Genomic DNA, 20,245 nt, shown 5'->3' with positions numbered 1-20,245 from the left:
GCTCTACTTCTGTATAATCCTGCAGAACCTAGAAACAAAGCCTGACAGTGACAAAACAGCCCAAGTGCCAAGACAAGCCCTCCATGCTGAGCCAGGCATATTCTCAGCTCCTCGCAGCCATCTGTCAGTAACTGCACCTGACAAGTGAAGCACCTGAGGCAACAATCACTTTCCTCCCATAGCTGTACCTGTCCTAAAGCTCTAATGCAATGAGGTACAAGTTGTGGTGGTAGCTTCAATGACAGCTGCAAGCTTATCAGTGGCATTTTTCATCTCAACAGCCATTTCAGCCATTGAAGGGCTTGCTGTGTGAGACCTTTTTTCCCCAAGTGTGCTTCTTTTCCTCACAGTGCTGGAGTTCAGGATTTCAGGCAACAAACCCTCCTATTTCAGCATCATCCTGCAGTGATCAAGAAGAGAGATCACCTTCTGCATCAGCTGCACCCACTGTGCTCATGTAAGCCACAGACCAGCCCAGTTCTGCCAACAAAGAACAGAACTTCTTCTGGGCACTCAAGCACCTTCTTCAGATAAGGTAAGCTCTAGAAACAGCCATTAGATCTCTGTGTAAGTATCTTATCCAGAAAGCACTACACAGGGGTATCTACAGGTTCTCAGTGAGTATTAGTGCATGTGTGCTGCAACACAGGAGACAAGAACTACAAGCCTGGTTTTATTTCCCAATGCAAAATGCATTCTGTTCTGGACACAGGATCAAATACATAAGAGGAAAGCCCAAAAACAACTTGGAAAAAAGCATAAAAGGAGATTTTGTCACAAGCTACGTTGTGGGGAAAAGCAATTGGCACATTTTTAAGTGCACAAGCTGTAACTGCATGAACTTGAATTTGAAATATAATGAAGCAGGGAAGAAAAAGACTAAAGACACACACATGCTGTTTTAAGTACTCTACCTCCGGAGTTACTATTTAACTGGTCTCAAAAACATCTGAATCTGTGAAGCTTTTACTGACTCAAAAACAAAACTACCTAGAAGCATGATTTTATTATTCTACCATTATTTCAAATCATTAATTAAAACTTAGTAGGAACAAGCTAGTGAGCTTGTAGAAAACCAACTACAAAAAAAACAAACCTTTCTACTGCATATTCTAGTGGTAACTCTTCATCAGAACAGCTCAGACACAACATCAAGCCTCTCCATGCTGCCAACAACTCCATCTCAAAAAAGCAGCAAGGATATCTTGCAGTGCAGTTTTTACAGGATACAAACCATAAAAGGTTAAGCTCAAAAACTTGGAAGTGTTATGCTCAAAACTGCACAAACAACTTCAGCTACCTGAGACAGACACCCAAAGTAAGTATTTTGACCATAAATACTGAATATTGGAAACCACAGGCAGCCAAAAGCTGAGCCCCAGAGACACTGATTACACAGTAGCTCTGAGAAAATACAAAGGAAAATAAGACAAATGCAGACCACTAGCTAGAAATCCCCCACTACCCTTTGCACTAGTTAAAGGGTCAGAAGAAAATTCACACAGTAGTAACTAAAAGAGAACCATTACAGAAAATTATAATAGGCATCTGGAACAGTTAAGAAGATTGATGCTAGATAGTACTAAAACTTGTCTTCTTCAAGAACTGCAATAATTTACCTATATCTAATAAATCAGAAGAGGCTGTACACAAAGATACTTACAGCTAGAAAAGACCCTAAGTAGGTACAAGATAACAAATCATAAACAAAAAAAGCAAGGAAATTATACTTAAAGTAGATAAACTATTTTAGACCCAAAATACTATCTTTATAAATAAAAACTACCTCCCTTTTAGCAGCACTACATACTGACTTCACTACAACACAGCTATACCACCAACCCCCTAAGGACATGCAAACCCCACAATTCCACCACTGACCACTCCCTAGCCAGGGCCCTTATATAAACCCACCCTTAGCACAGTTCTGGAGGCTGCTCCTATAAATTTGGCAATGGCAAACAGCTGTTGCTTCTATACAGGAGCGAGTGTGAAAGGAGGAGTTGCTTCTGCCTGGTAAGTGGGGTTGTTTTGGGCCTTTTCTTGGCCTCAGGGGCATCTTTGTTATGGTTGTTGCTGGGTTTTTGTTTTTTTCTTTTTTTTTTTAGTATTTAGTTTAGTAGTTTACAATTACTGTAAAGCACAGAATGTATTTGCATGCAGGGGAGAAGGGCTTTCATAGAAGTATCTAATATAAGGAATTGCTTCTCTAAAGGCTACAGGACAGGCTCTAATAGCTCTGCAAAGCTGTCTAATAACAACAGCTTGTAGATATTGAGAGAAAGTACAGTAGTACTGCAAGTACAGTGGGAGTGTTAATGACTGCAGCACATTGTGACTCACAGAACTGTTACTTACCCTCAGATGAGCTTGCTGAGAAGAAGAAAGTGACAGTAAAATAGGTGTGTAAGAGGGCTTTGTTCTCTCTGCCTGGATTTACAGAGAGGATGGAATCCCATGAGTGGAAAGGCTCATAGAGGATCTGAGGGGACACTCCTTGAGCAAGGACTGACCTCTAGCAGGGTCTGTGTCAATACTTTAATACAAAGCAAGTGATTAAGGTGCTCTGCAGCCTGGGCTGTAACCCAACAGGTCCTTGTTAGAGTTTGAGGGTTGAACTTCTCTTTGTCAAGCATTTCAGCTCATTTTTGACAGCTGCTAGCTCCCCACTAATGCTGTAACAAAGTTTGTGGCTTCCCAGTAACATCAGTGAGTGGTAATGACTTCATGGGAGGCTTCTGAAACAGTGAGGAGAGAGAGGCAGCTCAAGCAACAAATCAATTTTGTGTTCCACAGCATGACTTAACACAATGATCTTGCAGCTGCTTTTACATGCTGAAAGGGAGGGGGGAATGCTGTTCTATAGTAACTATAACTCTGAGCAGGAATTAGACATGTAGTAGGAGAAAATACTCCATAGTAAAGGCTTATCCCAGTGCAAGAATAATGGTATGCTGTAAAAGTTAGTAAGCATTAAAAACCATAAACACAAATGTTTTTGTAGTAGACCAGTGGAGGTAAGTGGCACATAAGATGTTTTATTGACAAAATAAATCTTATATTTTTTTTCCTGGGAAAAACCCACAAATATTGATCAGAAAATAGAGCACTAGTCAAGTGCTTTTCCATGCCGAGCAGGTGAAACCAGATCTACAGAATATCAGTGTTGCCACATTCAGTAATTTATGCCTATAATTTAACTTCCAGCAAAGTTAATTATCCCTATAAAGGAAATGGACTTACTAGAAAAAACAGTTGTGCTATAATTAAATTAGTTGGCTTCCTTTGTATAAATGACACAAAACACAAAGATACGCAGTTGGGATGCAAAATTGCATGCAAGTATAGCCTGTGAGCATACCTTCTGCTGCATCCTAAATTTAATACTTAAGATTTGCCTTCAGTTTGTTACTGTGTGACTGCAGTTAAGTATGCAATAAGGCAATTAGGAAATGACAAATGATAAACATCTTCAAATTCTAAACTAGTTTGAGTTCCAAAAAGAAAGAACTGCATGTGAACAAAACTAAATACTTTGGTCCTTGAATGAAGATCTCAGACATAACTATCAGAATCTGAAAACTAATTTTTTTTCTTTTAATGAAAGCAGGAGTTGCCTGTTTGAATTATTTTTGTTTTTGTCTTTAGATATGACATGACACTGTGCCAAAAATTATTTCTGAACTGTATTTTGTAGTATAAAACTTACTGAACATTGTTGCTTATCCTGACAAGAATGATGTGGGGGAGGAGGCTGGACATGACCAGCCATGTGCACTCACAGCCCAGAGAGCCAAGTGTGTCCTGGGCTGCAGCAAAAGCCCTGTGGGCAGCAGGGGAGGGAGGGGATTCTGCCCCTCTGCTCCACTCTGGTCAGACCCAGCTGCAGTGCTGCCTCCAGCTCTGGGGTCCCCAGCACAGGAAGGACATGGACCTGTTGGAGTGAGTCCAGAGGAGAACACCAAGGTGATCAGAGGGATGGAACACATCTCCTAGGAGGAAAGGCTGAGAGAATTGGGATTGTCCAGCCTTTTCTAGAGAAAATAAGCCATCTGGGTTACTTTATTGTGGCTTTCCAGTACCTGAAGGGAGCCCACAAGAAACATGGTGAGGGACTTGTCACAAGGTCCTGGAGTGACTGGACCAGAGTGAATGGCTTCAGACTGAAAGACAGCAGGTTTAGATTAGATGTCAGGAAGAATTTCTTCACTGTGAGGGTGGTGAGGCACTGGCAAGTTGCCCAGAGAAGCTGCAGCTGTTCCATCCCTGGAAGAACTTGTCAGGTTGAATGGGGCTCTGAGCAACCTGGTCTAGTGGAAGGTGTCCCTGCCCCTGGCAGGAGGATTGGAACTGGATGGTCTTTAAGGTCCCTTCTAACTCAGGCCATTCTATGATCTGCTATGGTCTTGTGTTCTCTGTACCTTAATAAATCTCCATAAACCCTTGAGGGGTGTTGGATTCCTACAAAAACAGTGAGGCTAAACACTGCACTGGTACAGTGCCCAAGCTGAGATCTGCTGTTACTGCACAGCTTGAACTCTTAACACTCCTTAGCATTTGATCCTCAGGGCTCCTATCACTCATCTCAATTACACCTCAGTTAATGATTAGCACTCCTGAAAATCTGCTCCATGCTGTTTTCAAGTACACAGGAAATTAAACCCTTAAGGACCACCCATGAAAAGTTTGGGTCAAGTGTTTGTACCATATAAACTCAGTAAGAGCTGAAATACGTACAGTCATCCACAGGTTTCTTCTCAAGATGAGTAATCTTCTCACAATCTGCATTCCTGATCTCCTTAACTAAGCTCACTTCTGATTGGAAAAAAAAAAATCTTATTCAAAGCTTCTTCACTGCAGACTTTAATTCTTTATAAGCTTCTGGCCTTTAGGGAAAAAAAATTGAGACTAGTGCCATGATCATCCTCCTTCCCCCTAGGCAGTTTATTGCCTGATTAGTTCTTCCCAACAACTTATTTTCTGGATGTGCCTATGCAGGACAGCTTCAAAATGTAGCAAAATCTATATTACTGCAGCTTACTGGGAAGCAATAACTTTAGATTCATGATGGAGATCATTGCTTTGGTCTATCAGTTCATGTAGGTCTGCTACTAGCTGAGGTGGAAGCACAGTCACACTGTGACTTTAACCACTGGATTTTAAAGTGTTAACAGCAGAGAAATAGTGAAACTCTTGAGTTTTTGTCTATTACAAGGTGAAAGAGTGTGAAATAATGTTACACAAATCTGTACTGTCTTCTTTTATTCCTGGTCCCATAAGAGATTGTGAAGGGAAAACATTCCCTAAGCCAGTCCATCTTTAAAAGCAGTATTTCTTGTAGACTCTGGGCAGTATAGTGAAAAACAGAAGTAGCTGAAACTGAATGGCTTGCCTTTTCCCTGAAAAAACCAGTTTGTGACCAGTTCAGTGGACAAACAGGAACCTAATAGGAAGCTATTAAGTCACTTACATGTTCTGAAAATACCTGCTATACTCACCAAGTTCAGAGTCTAGGGAGATAACATCATCTGCAGTGTAATACACTGACATAACTTTCTCTTCTTACTTAGACCATTTCTCTCTGTGTTTTTATCACTTTGCCATAATCTGAAAGAACACTTGCAGATGAACCTTCACAAGTGAAGGCAAGACACAAACTCTATTTACATCAATGCCACACTTGATGTTGTATGTGAGCTCATTCAACTGTGTTGACAGGAATGTTTTCTTTTTCCTAACTTATTCTGGTGCCTCTGACCTCATGGTGAGACAGGTAGAGGAAAGCCAGCTTGATTATACACTCTGGTTGTTAGCTTTAACTGTTAATCTGCAACTTGGCTCCTGGAGATCAGTCTTAGCTGGCAGGGAAGTGGATGTCCACGATGCTCGTGTTGCTGTCAGTCTGCTGGGCGTGGTGTCACACCCCGACCTGTGCTCTGTCCTCTGGCTATCAAATCTGAGCTCGGCTCTGTGCCTTGGGTGGCATCCCTGGGCTCAGCCCTGTCTTTTGGGTAGCATATCTGGGCTCAGCTCTTGTCCTTTGGGCAGCATTCATAAACTCAGCCCTCTCCTTTGGGTCGCACCCATAAACTCAGTTCTGTTCACAGGCTCACAGCCCGGGCTCAGCTCTTGTCCTTTGGGTCACACCCCAGGCTCAGCCCTGTCCTTTGGGTCGCACCCATAATCTCAGCCTTGTCCTTTGGGTCACACCTCAGGCTCGGCCCTGTCCTTTGGGTCGCACCCATAATCTCAGTTTTGTCCTTTGGATCGCACCCATAATCTCAGCCTTGTCCTTTGGGTCGCACCCATAATCAGGCTCAGCCTTGTCCTTTGGGTCACACCCATAAACTCAGCCCTGTCCTTGGGGTCACACCTCAGGCTCGGCCCTGTCCTTGGGGTCACACCTCAGGCTCGGCCCTGTCGTTTGGGTCGCACCCATAAACTCGGCCCTGTCCTTTGGGTCGTGCCCATAAACTCAGCCCTGTCTTTTGGGTCACACCTCAGGTTCAGCCCAGTCGTGTGGGTCGTACCCATAAACTCAGCCCTGTCCTTTGGGTCACACCTCGGGCTCGGCCCTGTCCTTTGGGTCGTGCCCATAAACTCGGCCCGCTCCTCTGGGTCGCACCGCGGCCTCGTCCCGCTCCTCTGGGACAGGCCCGCACCTCAGGCACTCCCGCAGCAGCAGCCGCGCGGGCCGAGGTCGCCGCCTGGTGGCCACGCAGCGGCAGCGCCCGCGCGGCTCTCGCCCCCCGGACCCAGCACGGCTCCCGCCCCTCGCGGCCGCCGCTGCCCCGGCTCGGCAGGGATTCCCTGGCGGCAGGGCTGCCTCCCGTGGCGGGGATTGGGAAATGGCTCCGCCCGGCCCCTCAGCCCCGTGCCGGGCGGGAGCGCTGCCCGCCGCGCTGGCGCCCTCGCGCGGGCAGAGGCGGCGCTGTGGCCGCCGGGCGGTCCCGGGATGCGGCTCGTGGGGCTCCCGCGCAGCGCCGGGCGGGAGCGGCTGGGCCGCACAAACGGGCTCAGAGCAAACGGGCTCCGTCCCGGCGCGGTCACACGGGGGCCAGTCCCCCGGGCAGCCGCCTGTCCCGCTGCTCTGTCTGCCCGCGGTGCCTATTCCATTAGGTTTGCCTCGCACCTTTAAATTCCACAGGTTTTGGATCTCCCGGAGATCTGCTGCAACCTCCCCTCCTCCAATATCTCCTTGGTCTCTTAATTCATGCTTGGTTTTCCCCTACACACTGCTTAAGGTGTTTCTTTGCTTAAGTGATCCTTCACCTCACTTCAGTGCTCACTTCATCTCCTTAAAACCTGCAATCCAATCCCTGACAGTGAATCTTCTACCCCAAAAAAATGGGCTCTGTGCATCCCAGGGACTTTCCTGGGGCGCAGGTCGCTGGGAAGGCTCCTGCCCACAGCTTTGCTCTTCCGTGTAGCAGCGCGGCTGATCTGTGTCAGTCGGCAGGACACACGGATGGGGGAGGTGAACCTCACTGACAAACTGCTCACATCTGACAAAATCTGGGGTGCAGGGACGTTTGCTTGGCTGAAGGATATTCCTGGCCATTGCAATGCTTTCAGCTTATTCCTTTGGGTGCAGATGTTCCTGCACAAACCCTCCTGCAGCACTCCAGACCCTCCACTGATAAGGCCTTAATCAGCATATTTCATGGAGCTGTTCAATGAGTTATGCCAAAGATGTTAATAGTAGTGTGGAACAAGATCAGCTAAGTTCTGAGGCTTCTGCCTAAATTGGCAGGTGCTATGTCACTGCAGAATGCCATCACCTCCGTGTAAATCAGCTTTCTCACTTGAAAAAAGTGGCAGAAGATCAGACGGGTCCCCTGAGATCACAGGCAATGACGGATCAATTCAGTGACGCAGAGAAGTCTGAGTGCCCATCGTGCACCCTGACTCGCCAGCAGCAGAGGGTGGGGGACACAGCTGTGCTGTGCCACAGGGAGGAAGGGAGGGGGAAGATGGAAGGCACCGGCCCATCCATCTTCAGGTGGCATCAGGCCTGTCCCGAGCCTCCTTTCATCTGCTGCTTTAGCAAAGTTCAGATGCACTGGTTCGGAAAGATTTCTCTCAGCTCAAGGCAAGAAAAGCACTTTTACTTCTGTGCTTCTGCCTTGAGAGCATGCCCCGGTGTGTGCGCCGGGCCAGCCGCGGTGACCTGGGCTGTGTCTGTACCAGACGCTGTGTCTGCTCAGGCTTCCTCTGCCGGGAAGGGTAAAGTCCCCTTTTGTCCGGGGGGCTCCCGCAGCCCCTCGCTCAAAGGCGCGGCGATGCACGAAGCTCTGCCTCCATCTCCCGGGAGCTCTCCCTGGAGTCTCCGTCTGCCGGGACGTGGGCTGCCTGCAAACTCCCGAGCGCCGCGACGCGTGACGGCCCCGGGGCCCCTTCCCCCTCTGGTGGCGGCGGCTCCGGCGGGCCCGCCCTGACCCCAGCCCGGCCCCCGCCCCGCTCCGCTCCGCTCGCAGTCTGCCCGCCTCTGCCGGCCTGTGCGGACCTGCCGGGCGGGCGGGCACACCCACGGGGTGTGAGCGCAGCGGAGCCGAGCGCTGGCACGCATGGGCCCGGCCGCAGCCCAGCCCCGCGCTCACCTGGCCCAGTGCGGGAGCCCGGCATCCGCGGCGAGCAGGTATTTGTGCCGGGGCGATGCTGCCAGGGCGGCACGGGGAGGGGGTGATCGTCCCGGCTCTGCGGGAAGCTGAGCGGGGAAGGAAGGGGGTTGCCCGTGTTGTTCCACGCTCTGGAGAGCAGGAACGGGCAGCCCAGGACTGGCTGCTCGGGCGTGAGACTGAGAGTGGGGGATCTGGGCCAGGCTGTGCTGTTCTGGAGTCACCCTGTGCTCAGCCCATGTTCTGTCCTCCGTCCTAGGAGGAAAGGGAGCAGCGGGGTTAGGCAGCAGCTCCTGCTGACCTGCGCGGGTGACAGAGCCTGGGCTGGCTCAGCTCCTCCAGGACGAGGGGATCTTGATCTGCATTTGGCCACTTGGTTGTCCTGTGTGAGCACCTCTGGAGCACAGAGGTCTTTGTGAGGCTACCAGCACACACTGCCGTGTGGGTGACTGTGGCAGTGGGTTTGTCACCCCTTCAGATTCCCTGTGCCTTGCACGTATGTGCTGTGGGGGTTGTTTGGGGGGAGCTGAAGGAAGGGTCCTTCCAGCCCTGATGGACCCCCAGCTCCCACTCTGCTGCTCTCCCGCTGGAGCTGGAGCTGGAGCAGGAGCTGAGCAGGGTCTGGTGTGTGTCTAACCCTGCTCTGTCTGGTTATGTTGTGCCATAAGCACTGATGCTACTGCTGCAGTTGCACTCTGAGCTGGAGAACAGGGTGGCATTTCCCCTCCAAACCCTCCAGACAGCACTGCTGGGGCAGATTTGTGACCAGTCCTGTGCCACTCTCTGCCAAGCTCCAGTCTTGGCAGCAGCAGTCCCTTGGAGCAGCTGAGTCTGAATTGCAGCTGGTGCCCACAGCCACTCCTCCTGTACTGTGTACCCTGCGTGGGAGCCTGACACCCAGAGCTGCTGACACCAGTGCTCTGCCCGTGTGAGCAGTGACAGGGGACAGTGTGACTCTAAGTGAAGGCTGGCTGAGCCCACTGGTCCCTGGTGGAAGTGGTGACTCTGCTTCTGGTGACAGCAGGGTATGGGCCTACAGCCAAAGCCCCTGGGCATCAGGAAGGGAAATATCTGGACCCTTGGGTTCCTGTACTTGTGTGAAGGCTGATTCCTTCAGTGCCATCACTGAGCAGCTCACAGCTGCTGGTCTGGTGCCTAGAAGGTGGAGGGGGCAGCAGATATGGGGCTTTGTTTTGCTCCTTATCATCCTCTGTGCCTTGGCTGGCTGGACCTGCTGATGGCAGTCCCCAGACATCCCCCAGCCTGCAGAAGCTGCCTGGCCAGGGATGGGGTGCTGCACTTGGGGTGGTACCTGCTGTATGTGACCCTGTGCTCTGTGTGGGTGCTGGGGCAGGCTCTGCACCTCGGCCCTGGAGACCCCCATAGTGGTGTTTAGGAGCAGGGTGACAGGCTAGGGTGCTGCCCTCTTACAAGGAGACTAAGCTGACCTTGGCTGGGGCATGGCAGAGCTAGGGATGACCTTGGCTAGCTCTGCTCCCTCTCTCCACAGCTCAGATTGGAATGGGACACAGCTCTATGAGGCACGCCATTGGGGAGGATGTGGTCAGCTGGCTCTCTTGCCTGGCTCAGTGGTCACAGTGGAATGAGAGCCAGGCTTAATCTGCAGGGTGATAGTGTTGCATAGAGTGCCTGGCCTGTTGGGGAGGTTGGGGTGAGGAGGAGGAGCAGCTCCACAGCAGGACAAGCAATAGTAAAGATGGGATTTCTCTGGATGGATTGAGGAAGACCTTGTTTTGGGCTCCCTGCTTCTTCCAGCCAAACACCAGGAATCTGGGCATCCCAGCAAAGCATCCTGGCTCTCTCCCCTTGCCAGTGTTTGGGGTACTCAGTGCCCCCAGCCTGGGTCTCTCTGACTGTAGAAATGGGTTCCCCCCCATAACTGCCTCGCATCCACATCCCTCCCCAAGGAGTTTGACCAAAGCCATCCAGTGCCTGCTCAGCTGCAGCTCCTCCAGCCACGTTGGGATTCCTTGGTGTGCAGATTGAGCTGAGGGGCTGCCAGGATGGTGCTGCATCAGCAAGGTCCTGGACTTAGGGGTCAGAACGGGAACTTCCCAGGCTGTTGCATGTACCCCCCAGGCTGTGGCATGGCACTGGGCAGTCCTTGTAGGTGGAAAGCCTGGGTGCAGTGTTGCTGTCTGGCTAGGCTGCTTGCCCCTGGAGCCTGCACAGTGGTCCTGGCTCCCAGGCAGGGTGCTAAACCTTGGGCTGGGGAGCAGGCCCTGCTCCCTGCCAGCTCCAGACTTGCTCCAGCTTGTTGGTGAAGGGTCCCAGCACAGCCTGCTGAACAGGTTGGGCTGCACCCTGTGCTGCTTCTTCCCCTGGCACCATGCCTTGCCTGGGGACACAGGCCAGCAGCCCCACCACTATGTCCCAGCACTCTGGGCCGCCTGCCAGCGTACCTGGACACAAAATGCCTCTGTGCTCCATCCCCACGGGGTGGGGGCAGTGTGTTGGGAGGTCTGTGCCCACACACTGTGTATATGCCCCACAGGACACCTGACCTCTGCTCTGGGACAGTGCTGCTATGGCAGACCCCCCTGGTTGCTGCTCTGCCTGTGCCACCTGCCTGCTCTGCCCCTACAGCTGCCAGTGGATCACTGCCAAGAAGGAGAAGAGGAAGGGCTTGAGAACCACCAAGGTGATACTTGAGTCCTGCCGAGCTGGGACTTGCCAGCTCTTTGTGGGAGCCTCAGAGTGGTGGCTGGGGTGAGGAAGGGCTCTGGCTGGGATGCTCAGCCCAGACACTGAGCTGCTGACCTCTTGCTGCTGCTCCTGCTTCCCAGGGCTGAGCCCCAGGAAAGCTGGAGAGCTACCTGGCACCCTCACTGTCCAGGAACTGCCCTAGCCAGGGGCAGTGAGAGGGTGAGCTGTGCTCCTGCGGGTGACAAGAAGGGTAGAGCAGCATTAGTGTGCACTGCAGTGGGGCTTACACGTGCCGGGAGCAGAGCAGGGCCCTGGGGCTGAGCTGGCAGCAGGTCCCGGGGCACCTGGCCAGGCACGTGGGAGACACAGTTCCTGGGCTGGGTGTGGCCCCACCAGGAGGGTGTCCCCAGCAATTTGTAACCTGGGAGTGGTGAGGCCCTGGGATTCTCTGAGGTCTCCGACTCCCATGGGAGTGGCTCTGCTGCTGCTTGTCCTGTCTTGCCTGGAATGTACAAATAAGTCTGGGTTGCTAGGTGTCCCTCTGGCACCTGTGGCATCCCTCCCCTCCCCCACACACGTGGCACTAGTGGCTGTGGACAGTGTAGCTGGACCCAGTCTGAAGACTCACCACTACAAGGGCAGTTCTGAGGCCTGCACCCCTCTCTGCCCATCCCACGGATCATCCAGCTAGAAGGGAATGGGAGCTGACTCCCTGCCCCTTCTTCTGTCCAAAGTCCCTGCCTGTTCCCAGGAGTGCTGCATGGGAAAAGAGGCAGTCTTACGCAGGGGCTGTCTTCCCCAGCCTGGCATAGGCAGATTTTTAGTTTGTTGTAAGACATGCTGATCCATCTTTTTGTAGCATGGGTCCAACCAGGTCCCTCTGGTCCCTCTCCATGGGGCAGCTCAGTGCCTGGACCCTGGGCCAGTTTCTGCTGTGACCCCCTGTGCTCCCCACTGCTGCTGGCTGGGTGACACCCAGGGGTCTCAGAAACCTGGTTGGGGCTAGGTGCCCTGAGTCCATGTGTGTAACTCTCATCTCTGGCTTTCAGTATGACTGCAGCTGGTTCTTTTTCCTCTTCTGCGTCTTCCTCTTCACACTGGTGTGGCTCTACTTCGCTATCATCATCCTCAATGATTTCCACAACTTCAACGAGTGAGTAGGATCCCACATCCAGCCTTGTTCCCCACATCACCCCTGCTCCTCTGACCCTCCCCTTTGCTGGCAGATTCATCTTCAGGCAGAGGAAGCTGTGGCTAGACTGGTCCCTGGTGCTGCTCATAGCTACGGCTGTGCTGATCAGCTACTCGTCTGTGCTGCTGGTGAGCCCCCCGATCTGCTGGGCTGGGGGATGGATCTGTGCTGAGAGCTGGGAGGAGCCTGCAGCATCTGGAGCAGGGTCAGCCTGAGCACAGCCAGAGCCCCTGCCTGTGCCAGGGGGCCCGAGCTTCTGTGGCTGAGTCCCTGCCCTGCGAGGGGTGAGGTTGGGCACAGCCCAGCTCTGACAGCTCCTTGCCCTTGCAGGTCCTCGCTTTGTGCTTGCAGCTCTGCGGCCATCCCTTGAAGCTACACTGGGTGCACAAGGTGAGAGACTGGGGGTGCAGGGACATGGTGCCTGCCCTGGCTGCCCTTGCACCTTCAGAGGCTGGGACCAGCCTGGTGAGGCTGTGTATGGCTGCTGTGACCCCACTAATTGGCTGTGTGTCCCCTTTGAGCTGTGCTGCAGCCACATGTCTGTGGGATGGGAATATTCCCAGTGCTCAAAGCATGGAGCACAGAGCTCAGCTGCAAACCCAGATAGGGAAAGTGGGGTATCAGGGCTTGCAGGGGTTCATGAGGGATGAGGAGGACTCTGCCTGGCCTGCAAGATGCTGTGTGCTCCTCTAACTGCCCTGTGTGTGCCCCACAGATCCTGCTGATCCTGACTGCCCTTGTGGTAGCTGCAGCCTTCACAGGGCTAGGAATAAAGTGGGCAGAGGAGTGGAAAAGTGCACGTATCTCCCTGCAGGTGAGTCACTCCAGTAGCAGGGACTTCCCAGCTGTGCCCAGTGCCCCAGCCTGTGGGACTGAGCTGAAGGGAGATGACTGAAGCCCCCAGCATGGCTCTGTGCACTGGGGGTTAGTTCTCTGCCCTTGATTTCTGCTGCCTGTCCAGGCAAGGTGCTCCTTCTGCCACTGCAGTCCTGCCTGGAGCAGACTGATTGATGAAGAGCAGGGAGTCTGTTCTGTCCCTCCCTCCCTGGCACTGTGGATCTTCCAGCAGTACTGGCTGCAGGGGCAGATCCCTGGCATTGGAGCATGTGTATTTTGGGGATAGGGACTTGTGCTGACTGACACCCTGGTTTTTTGTGCCTCCCCAGGCAACAGGTCCCTTCCTGCACATGGGAGCTGTGGGGGGAATGACGCTCCTTGCCTGGCCCCTGGCCAGCTTCATCTACCGCACCCGCAGTACAGGTAATCCCCCTCCAGGGTCTCCCTTGGTCAGCTCGGCTGCTGCCCTGCTTCCTGCTGCCAGAGGGGTACTCAGGGAGCATCAGTGCAGTGGGAGCAGGTCCCCAGTGTGGTAGTAATGCCTGCTCTTGGATGCTCCTCATGACCAGCCCTTGTTGCAGCTTCAGCCCTCCCTGCTTTGCAGCTGAAAGAGGGCTGCAGGTGGCAGAGTGCTGCAGAAGTGCTGAGTTGGGCAAGGGCACATAGTGGGCCAAGAATAAATCCACAGTGTTCCCGAGGCTGGGGATGCAATGTTTGACCTAGGCCAATGACAGATTGATGCCAGGTGAAGCAGCCTTAGCTTATTCCTAGTGACCTGCAAAATACTTCCTCTGTACCTCATCCCCTCTCACTTCTGTCTGTGCCTGCAGGTCTCAAGGTGTTTCTGCTGGTTTTGTACTGTGCAGCAATGATTGCACTGTACCTAGCTCCCTTGGGAATCACGTCCCCTTGCATCATGGAGCAGGAACAGCTGCCCCCCAAGCCAGCCCTAGTTGGCCATCGAGGAGCACCCATGGTGAGTGACCAGTACCCTGGCAGTGGTCAGGGTGGATGGGGCAGGCTGCTGGGGCAGGAACAGCCAGGCTGTGCCTGGCTGTGGGGCACAGATCCTTGTGGCCACAGGCCTGGACAAGCTCTGGCCAGCCCAGAGCAGAGGTATCCCCACAGCAGCCAGGGCAGCTCAGGCTTGGAGTATGGGTGAGCACAGGTTGAGGAGGGGGTTGCAGCAGCTGCAGGACAGAGCTGATTCCTGAGCACTACTGGACCAGGAGCAGGCAGAAAGCTTGGCTGTGAAGTGTGGGCTGGGGAGCAGGTACGAGTCTCTGGCTGTCTATCCCCAATCCTTTTCCATCCCCACCATGCCCAGGTCACCCCAGTCTCATTGTGGTTGCCCTAGAGCCCAGCCAAGCTGCTGGGTGCATCCAGGCAGGATTTTTTCCTGCCTCCTTCCTCATTTTGCCCATGCTGTCTGCAGTAACACCATTCCTTTTCCAGCTGGCCCCTGAGAACACCCTCATGTCACTGCACAAGGCAGTGGACTGTGATGTGGAAGTCTTTGAGACAGACGTCATGGTGAGGTAAGGGGCTCAGAGGGAGGAAGGGGTCTATGTATCCTGGGATGTCACCTCCCACAGGGGGCATTCTGGAAGATACCTGGAGGACTGATAGAGACTGCATTTGGAAGCAGCCCTGTTCAAAGGGTTCTGCCACTCCCACCTTCCCAGTATGGTACTGGCTCCAGCTTGGTGTCCCAATGATTTGGGAGAGGTGCTGGGTTTCTGTCCTCCCCATGCAGATTGCCTTCTGGACAGGGAGGCTCCATCAGGGGAGGGGTACTGCTTGGTACTACCTGGCTGTAGTTCATCTCATGTAATCCTGTTATTGGGACAGCTGTTTCAGAGAGCAAGGAACTACTTGGTTGCTGGTTTGGTCTCTAGGTGCACATTTTTGTGTAAAGGGCCACAAGTAGATAAGGGTGGGGGTTACTCTAGCAGGTGTCTGGGAGGGGGTAGAAATGCCAGGGTGGGGATAGGAAACTAACAGCTTACAACGTATGGTTTTCCTCTCTGCTCCTTTGCTAGTGCTGATGGGGTCCCATTCCTCATGCATGACGAGGAACTCACCAGGACTACCAACGTGCAGGCTGTGTTCCCTGAGAGGGCTGCCCTGAACAGCACTGCCTTCAACTGGACAGACCTCCAGCAGCTGAATGCTGGCAGCTGGTTTCTGGAGGTCAGAAATGTCCTTAGGGTGGCTGGTGAGAAATGGGTGCATTTTGGGGTGAAGCATTAGCCCTGCCCTGGGGCTCCGGAGCCTTTCCTCTGGAGCACTGGTCCTAGCAGACACCTGGACAGGGTGCAGAAGCCTGCACAAATCCCTTGGGTGCGGTTATGCCCCAAGCTGGGGTTTGTTCTGACTCCTCAGCTGAGTCATAGAGGAGGCTCTGAGAGGGAATGTTTGCTCTGAGCTGCACAGCCTGCCTGGGCCTGAAGGCAGCTGTGGCCAGGCTCTTCCCAAAAGGTGACTAACTACTGCTGAGCAGCTTTGAATGCCCACAGGTGTTGGGGCTGCTTGAATTATGTTGTTAGTGGGGAGAAGGGTAGAGGTGCCCATGGATGTGCATAGGGAGGTTCCCTGTGCCTGTCTGCACTGCAGAGCACATGGAGAGGCCTGTGTTGAAACTGAGAGCCTGAGGCAGTTTGGGCTGTGGAAGCTGGCAGTGGTCTGCCTGTGATGACTGCCCCTCTCTCACCCTTGCAGCGGAGGCCGTTCCGCACTGTGCAGAGCCTTTCCCCTGGGGATCGCAGGGAGGCGGCTAAACAGAGGATCCCGTCCCTGGGACAGGCTCTAGAGGCAGCCAAGGAGAGCAACATCTCCATCATGTTTGACCTTCGGCCTGAGAACCACAGTGACTACCAGAACTTTGTCAATGTCACACTGGAAGTGATTTTGAAGTCAGGCATCCCGCTGCAGCAGGTGAGCTGGTCACCACCCCAGCCCTGCCAGGCCCTTCTGTCACACCCCTGCCATGGTGGGAGGTGCCCTGGCACCCTATACACCACATCCCCATACGTGATCTCTGCTGGGCAGCCCTGCCCAGGTGTGGGGTTCTCTAGCTGGGAGAAGTTGCCAATAATTAGAGTTTAATCCCTAGTTTCAGACTATCTCTCCAAATACTTCAGTCCCCCCCAAATACTTTGGTTTCCCAGGACTGGCCACCCTGGTGTGTAAACAATGACTCAGTCTAGGGAGGAAACCAACACTGCCAGCATGAGCAGGAATACAATGCTGAGGTTTCTACCTCCCCACACTCCACCACACCTCTCCCTGCAGCTCTTGGACTCCTCTTGCACTCTCCTGTGTTGCCTTTATGCTTCATCCAATCCCTGCAGCACAGGATATGTGCTGCCCTCAGGGGACAAATCAGCACTCAAATCACCTTTCTTGGCCTTCTGGGAATGCAGAGCAGGAGGGGACATAGAAAAGACTTTGCTATAGTGCTGCAGAGTTGGGGATAAATGGACTCACTTCTTGAGCCATTCAAGGACCCAGAAAGGACTTAACTGTTGCAGTTTCCTAGGCTGGAACTGTTTCCTCCCTTCAATGGGACCTGTATTTATTTCTTGGCTGGGGCAAGCTCTCAGGAGACTGTCCTGGCTGAGATCCTCATGGAGGAGCTGAAAGTGGAGATGGGGGGCAGGAAGCAGCTGTTTAAGACAGCCTTGTGGGGCCTGGACATGCAAGGGAATATTGGAAGAGAGCAAACTCTCTGGAGCACCTCTCCTCTGCACGTGCTCTCTGGCTCTTGCCTAGGTCCTCTGGCTTCCAGATGGGTTCAGGGAAGATGTCAAACAGCAGGCCCCAGGTGTCCAGCACGTCTACGGCCGGAAGAGACTGGAGAATGAGAAGGAGCCAGTACTGCACGTCAATCTGCCCTACCAGGACATGAGCTCTGAGGAGATCAGGTGAGAACGCTTTGTCCAAGTGCCTGGGAGCTGTGGGGGTCCCAGCAGAGGTGAGGGGGCTGAGCACTGGTGTGCTTCTGGGAAGAGCTGGGTGTGTGCCTTGTGAACAAGTGTTCCTATCAGGCAGGGCTGGTGCAGAGGATGGAGCTGGCTGCATCCTCTCCCCTGCCAGCAAACCTGCCCTTGGCCTGGAAGTGCAGACAGTCGCTCCATGTGGCTGCAAATGCTGGATCATATCCCATGTGTACAGCCCCTTCTGGCTGTGCAGAGTGTGGTGGCACCCTGCTGTCTGCTACTCTGACCACAGCTGTCCCCACGCAGGCAGTACCGCCAGGACAACATCTCTGTCAACTTGTATGTGGTGAACCAGCCCTGGCTCTTCTCTGTGCTGTGGTGCTCAGGGGTGAGCTCTGTCACCACCAACGCCTGCCAGGTGCTTAAGGAGATGAAACACCCCATCTGGCTGCTTGTAAGTGACCCCTCCATCCTTCCTGCCCCACAGCCCTGTATCCCAGGCATTTGTGGGTCCCTTTCTGCAGCAGCCCTGTGCAGCTGTCTGGAGGCTGACATGTATATGTGACCCTGCAGAAGGGACTGGTAGCACAGCAGGCAGGGCTGTGCCACAGCACACCACTCCTAGCTGGTGTTCAGTGGCTTGTCTCATTGCCTTGCAGCCCAGCAGCACATACTTCATGATCTGGATCGTTGTAGACTGCTTTTCCTTCCTTATCATCATCTGGGCCTTTGTCTTGATGAAGTAGGTTTGATCCTTTCCCCCTCCCAAGGCAGGTATGTTGGGGTGGGTTGCAGTGTGCCCTGTGTGGGTGGTGCAGACCCAAACCTGCTGCCACCCCTCTCTGGACTCAGATCCTGGGGGGATTCTCTCCTGTCTGGCTAAGAAAGACAGAAGTGTGTGGAGGCATCTTTTATCTCCAAGCTGCAGCTAAAAGTCTGCCATGACCCTGCCTCAAGCTGCTGGATGCCTTAGTTCACATTTCTTAACCCACTCTGTGCTCTAGGGCTTGGTGGTCTGAGGCTGGGGGATCCTGATCCTGCTCCTTTTTACCAGTGCTACAAGCACTGAGAGCCATTCCCTTTGGGACTGCGGGGCCCCACAGCCTCCAGCTGGCAGCTCAGGGGAGGGAATGGTGAGAGCAGACTTGCATGCTAACATCGATCCTGTTCCATCTCCTAGGAAATGTTCCCACAGAAGACGGCCAGCGGGTGAGTGTGCACAGAATGGGAGCTCCCCTCCCTTGGAGCCAGGCTCTGCCTGTGGGACTCTCCCTCACAGGCAGGCAGCTTTCTCCAGCAAATGTGATGAGTGGTTTGGGATGGCTGGGGGAGGGAAGGGAATCCCAGCCCAGGGAGTTCCTCCTGTCCTGCTCTTACCAAGCAGCCCTGTGGGACAGCACTAGGGAATCCCACATTACCCAAATATCCTCAAACCTGCTTTTCAGGCTACTCCGCCTGTCTCTGCGGGACGGTGGCTGCCCACAATGACTGGTTTTTTCTCTGTCTCCTCAGAGTCTGAGACGGATGTGCTGCTCACAAAGATCAACAGCTTGATGCAAGAGTGACGCCTGCGTCAGCTGTGGGGACGGGCAGCCAGAGCCCTGCACAGCTCAGGCGGGAGCATTCCTCAGGCCGGCTTCGAGGCTCCTTTCCTCCGAGCTTCCCTTCCACCGTGGCCTTCCTGGCTCCTTTCATGGTGCACAGCTGCCCTCAGCTGAAAAGACTTGGAACTGGGTTTTCACTTCCCACTGGCAGCAAGGAGCTAAAGCTTTGCAGGGGTGGCCTCGGGCAGAATATTTATCCAGCAGTGCTGGAGCTGACTCTCCCTTGGGGTTTGGACAGGACTGGGATTTGGGTCGCTGTTTGGTGCAGGGGAAGGGCTGTCTCTGCCTGTTGTCAGCAGCTCCGCAGCTAGGGATGGGGCACCTGGATTAAGGGCTGCTCTCCTGGGGGCTGCCCTGTCCCATGGTTTGAGGAACGGGAAGAGAGACGTGGAGTGGCTTTTCACAAGACAAAGGGGAAGCCGAGCTCTTCACCCTCCCATCCTGGACAGAAATCCTGTCCCTACTGCTGCTGGCTTCGTGTTGACGGGACAGGGTCCGTCACTCCGTGCAGCAGTTAATGCCTGTTGTGGGGGAAGAAAGGAGCAGGGCTGGGGGTGGTGGGTGTCAGGGGCTGGCAGGACTCACGCTCCTGCTGCTGCTCCAGGGCAGCAGAGGGAGCGGTGGGACTCGGCATCGGTCGCGTTGCAGCAGGGCCTTGGAGAGGGAGAGGGGTACCGTGTCCGTTTGACTTGTTGCTGTCTATTTATGTCAATAAAGCAGAGGAGCAGCAGACAGAGCCCGCAGGGGTGCGGCGTCCTCCCGTCCGCACCTTTCCCTGCCGGCGGCGCTGCCGGCCCGGAGAAGGAGCCGGCGCAGCCCGGACGGCACCGGCCCGGGCCGGGCTGGCTCCGCGGCGCCTCCGAGCCGCCTACCGACGGCGCGGGGAGCCGGGCCGGGAGCCGGGCCCTCCGCAGCGGGCAGGGACGGGAGGCCGAGCCGAGGCTGGCGGCGGCTCCCGGGCGGGCGCAGGCCGAGCCTGCCGCGGGGCACGGCGGCGGTGGCGGGGCGCTCCCGGAGGCGGTGCCGGCGGCGGGGGGCGGCTCCGGCCGGCTCGGGCGGGGCGGGCCGGGGTGGGGCGGGCGGCGGCTCGGCCGCTCGCGGGCTGGCACGGAGCGGAGCGGCCGGCGGCCACGGCGGAGCGATGATCCGCCGGGAAGGTAAGGAGCGCACTGCGCGGCCGTGCCCGGCACCGCGGCCCCGCGCTCAACAAGTGTCCGCCCCGCCGGGACCGCGCCCCGTGCTGCGCGCTCCTGCCCGGTGCTCCCGCCCTCGCTCCCCGCCGCGGGCGGCCGTGCGACCCCGGCGTTAGGAGCCGAGGGCTGGGAGCCCTCGCTCCACGCCCTCCTCGGGCCGTGGACACGTTGTGCTGCCGAGGCTCAGAGTGGG

The 20,245-nt window shown here is 54.4% G+C and overlaps 2 protein-coding genes across 6 annotated transcripts in view; both read left to right on the top strand.

Annotated features, from left to right (window-relative positions):
- Positions 1–1,944: 1,944 nt before the first annotated feature.
- Positions 1,945–19,591, top strand: GDPD2 (glycerophosphodiester phosphodiesterase domain containing 2). 3 transcript variants are annotated; one of them, XR_008840480.1, is made up of 16 exons: positions 1,945–2,016; positions 11,134–11,280; positions 12,335–12,438; positions 12,512–12,605; positions 12,808–12,867; positions 13,193–13,291; positions 13,644–13,737; positions 14,145–14,290; positions 14,770–14,852; positions 15,357–15,507; positions 16,036–16,251; positions 17,089–17,240; positions 17,562–17,709; positions 17,915–18,029; positions 18,436–18,464; positions 18,768–18,818. XR_008840480.1 is itself a non-coding variant. In XM_056491118.1 (16 exons), exons 2-16 carry the CDS (start codon positions 11,167–11,169, stop codon positions 18,818–18,820), a joined length of 1,626 nt encoding a protein of 541 aa, XP_056347093.1. In that variant the 5' UTR covers positions 1,945–2,016; positions 11,134–11,166; the 3' UTR covers positions 18,821–19,591. The 3 variants fall into 3 exon arrangements, 2 of the variants coding, with proteins under 2 accessions (XP_056347093.1, XP_056347092.1); XM_056491118.1 differs by having other exon boundaries at positions 17,915–17,997; positions 18,768–19,591; XM_056491117.1 differs by lacking the exon at positions 1,945–2,016 and adding an exon at positions 8,481–8,638 and having other exon boundaries at positions 17,915–17,997; positions 18,768–19,591.
- Positions 19,592–19,924: 333 nt separating this feature from the next.
- Positions 19,925–20,245, top strand: part of DLG3 (discs large MAGUK scaffold protein 3) — a 77,554-nt gene continuing 77,233 nt past the window's right edge. For all 3 annotated transcript variants that reach the window (XM_056491114.1, XM_056491113.1, XM_056491112.1), the window contains exon 1: positions 19,925–20,016. In XM_056491114.1, the coding sequence (XP_056347089.1) occupies positions 20,001–20,016 (16 nt within the window). In that variant the 5' untranslated portion in view covers positions 19,925–20,000. The remainder of the gene's footprint in view (positions 20,017–20,245) is intronic.

The sequence above is a fragment of the Oenanthe melanoleuca genome, chromosome 4A (assembly GCF_029582105.1).
Source record: "Oenanthe melanoleuca isolate GR-GAL-2019-014 chromosome 4A, OMel1.0, whole genome shotgun sequence".
Classification (NCBI taxonomy): Eukaryota; Metazoa; Chordata; class Aves; order Passeriformes; family Muscicapidae; genus Oenanthe; species Oenanthe melanoleuca.
This window is presented reverse-complemented; position numbering and strand designations above follow the sequence as displayed.

Bases quoted from the DNA above. Each gene is read 5' to 3' on its own strand.
- GDPD2 (XM_056491118.1), top strand. From the start codon at position 11,167: ATGGCAGACCCCCCTGGTTGCTGCTCTGCCTGTGCCACCTGCCTGCTC. The intron at 12,868-13,192 runs GTGAGAGACTGG...TGTGCCCCACAG, and splicing joins AGCTACACTGGGTGCACAAG to ATCCTGCTGATCCTGACTGC. The intron at 17,710-17,914 runs GTAAGTGACCCC...ATTGCCTTGCAG, and splicing joins AACACCCCATCTGGCTGCTT to CCCAGCAGCACATACTTCAT.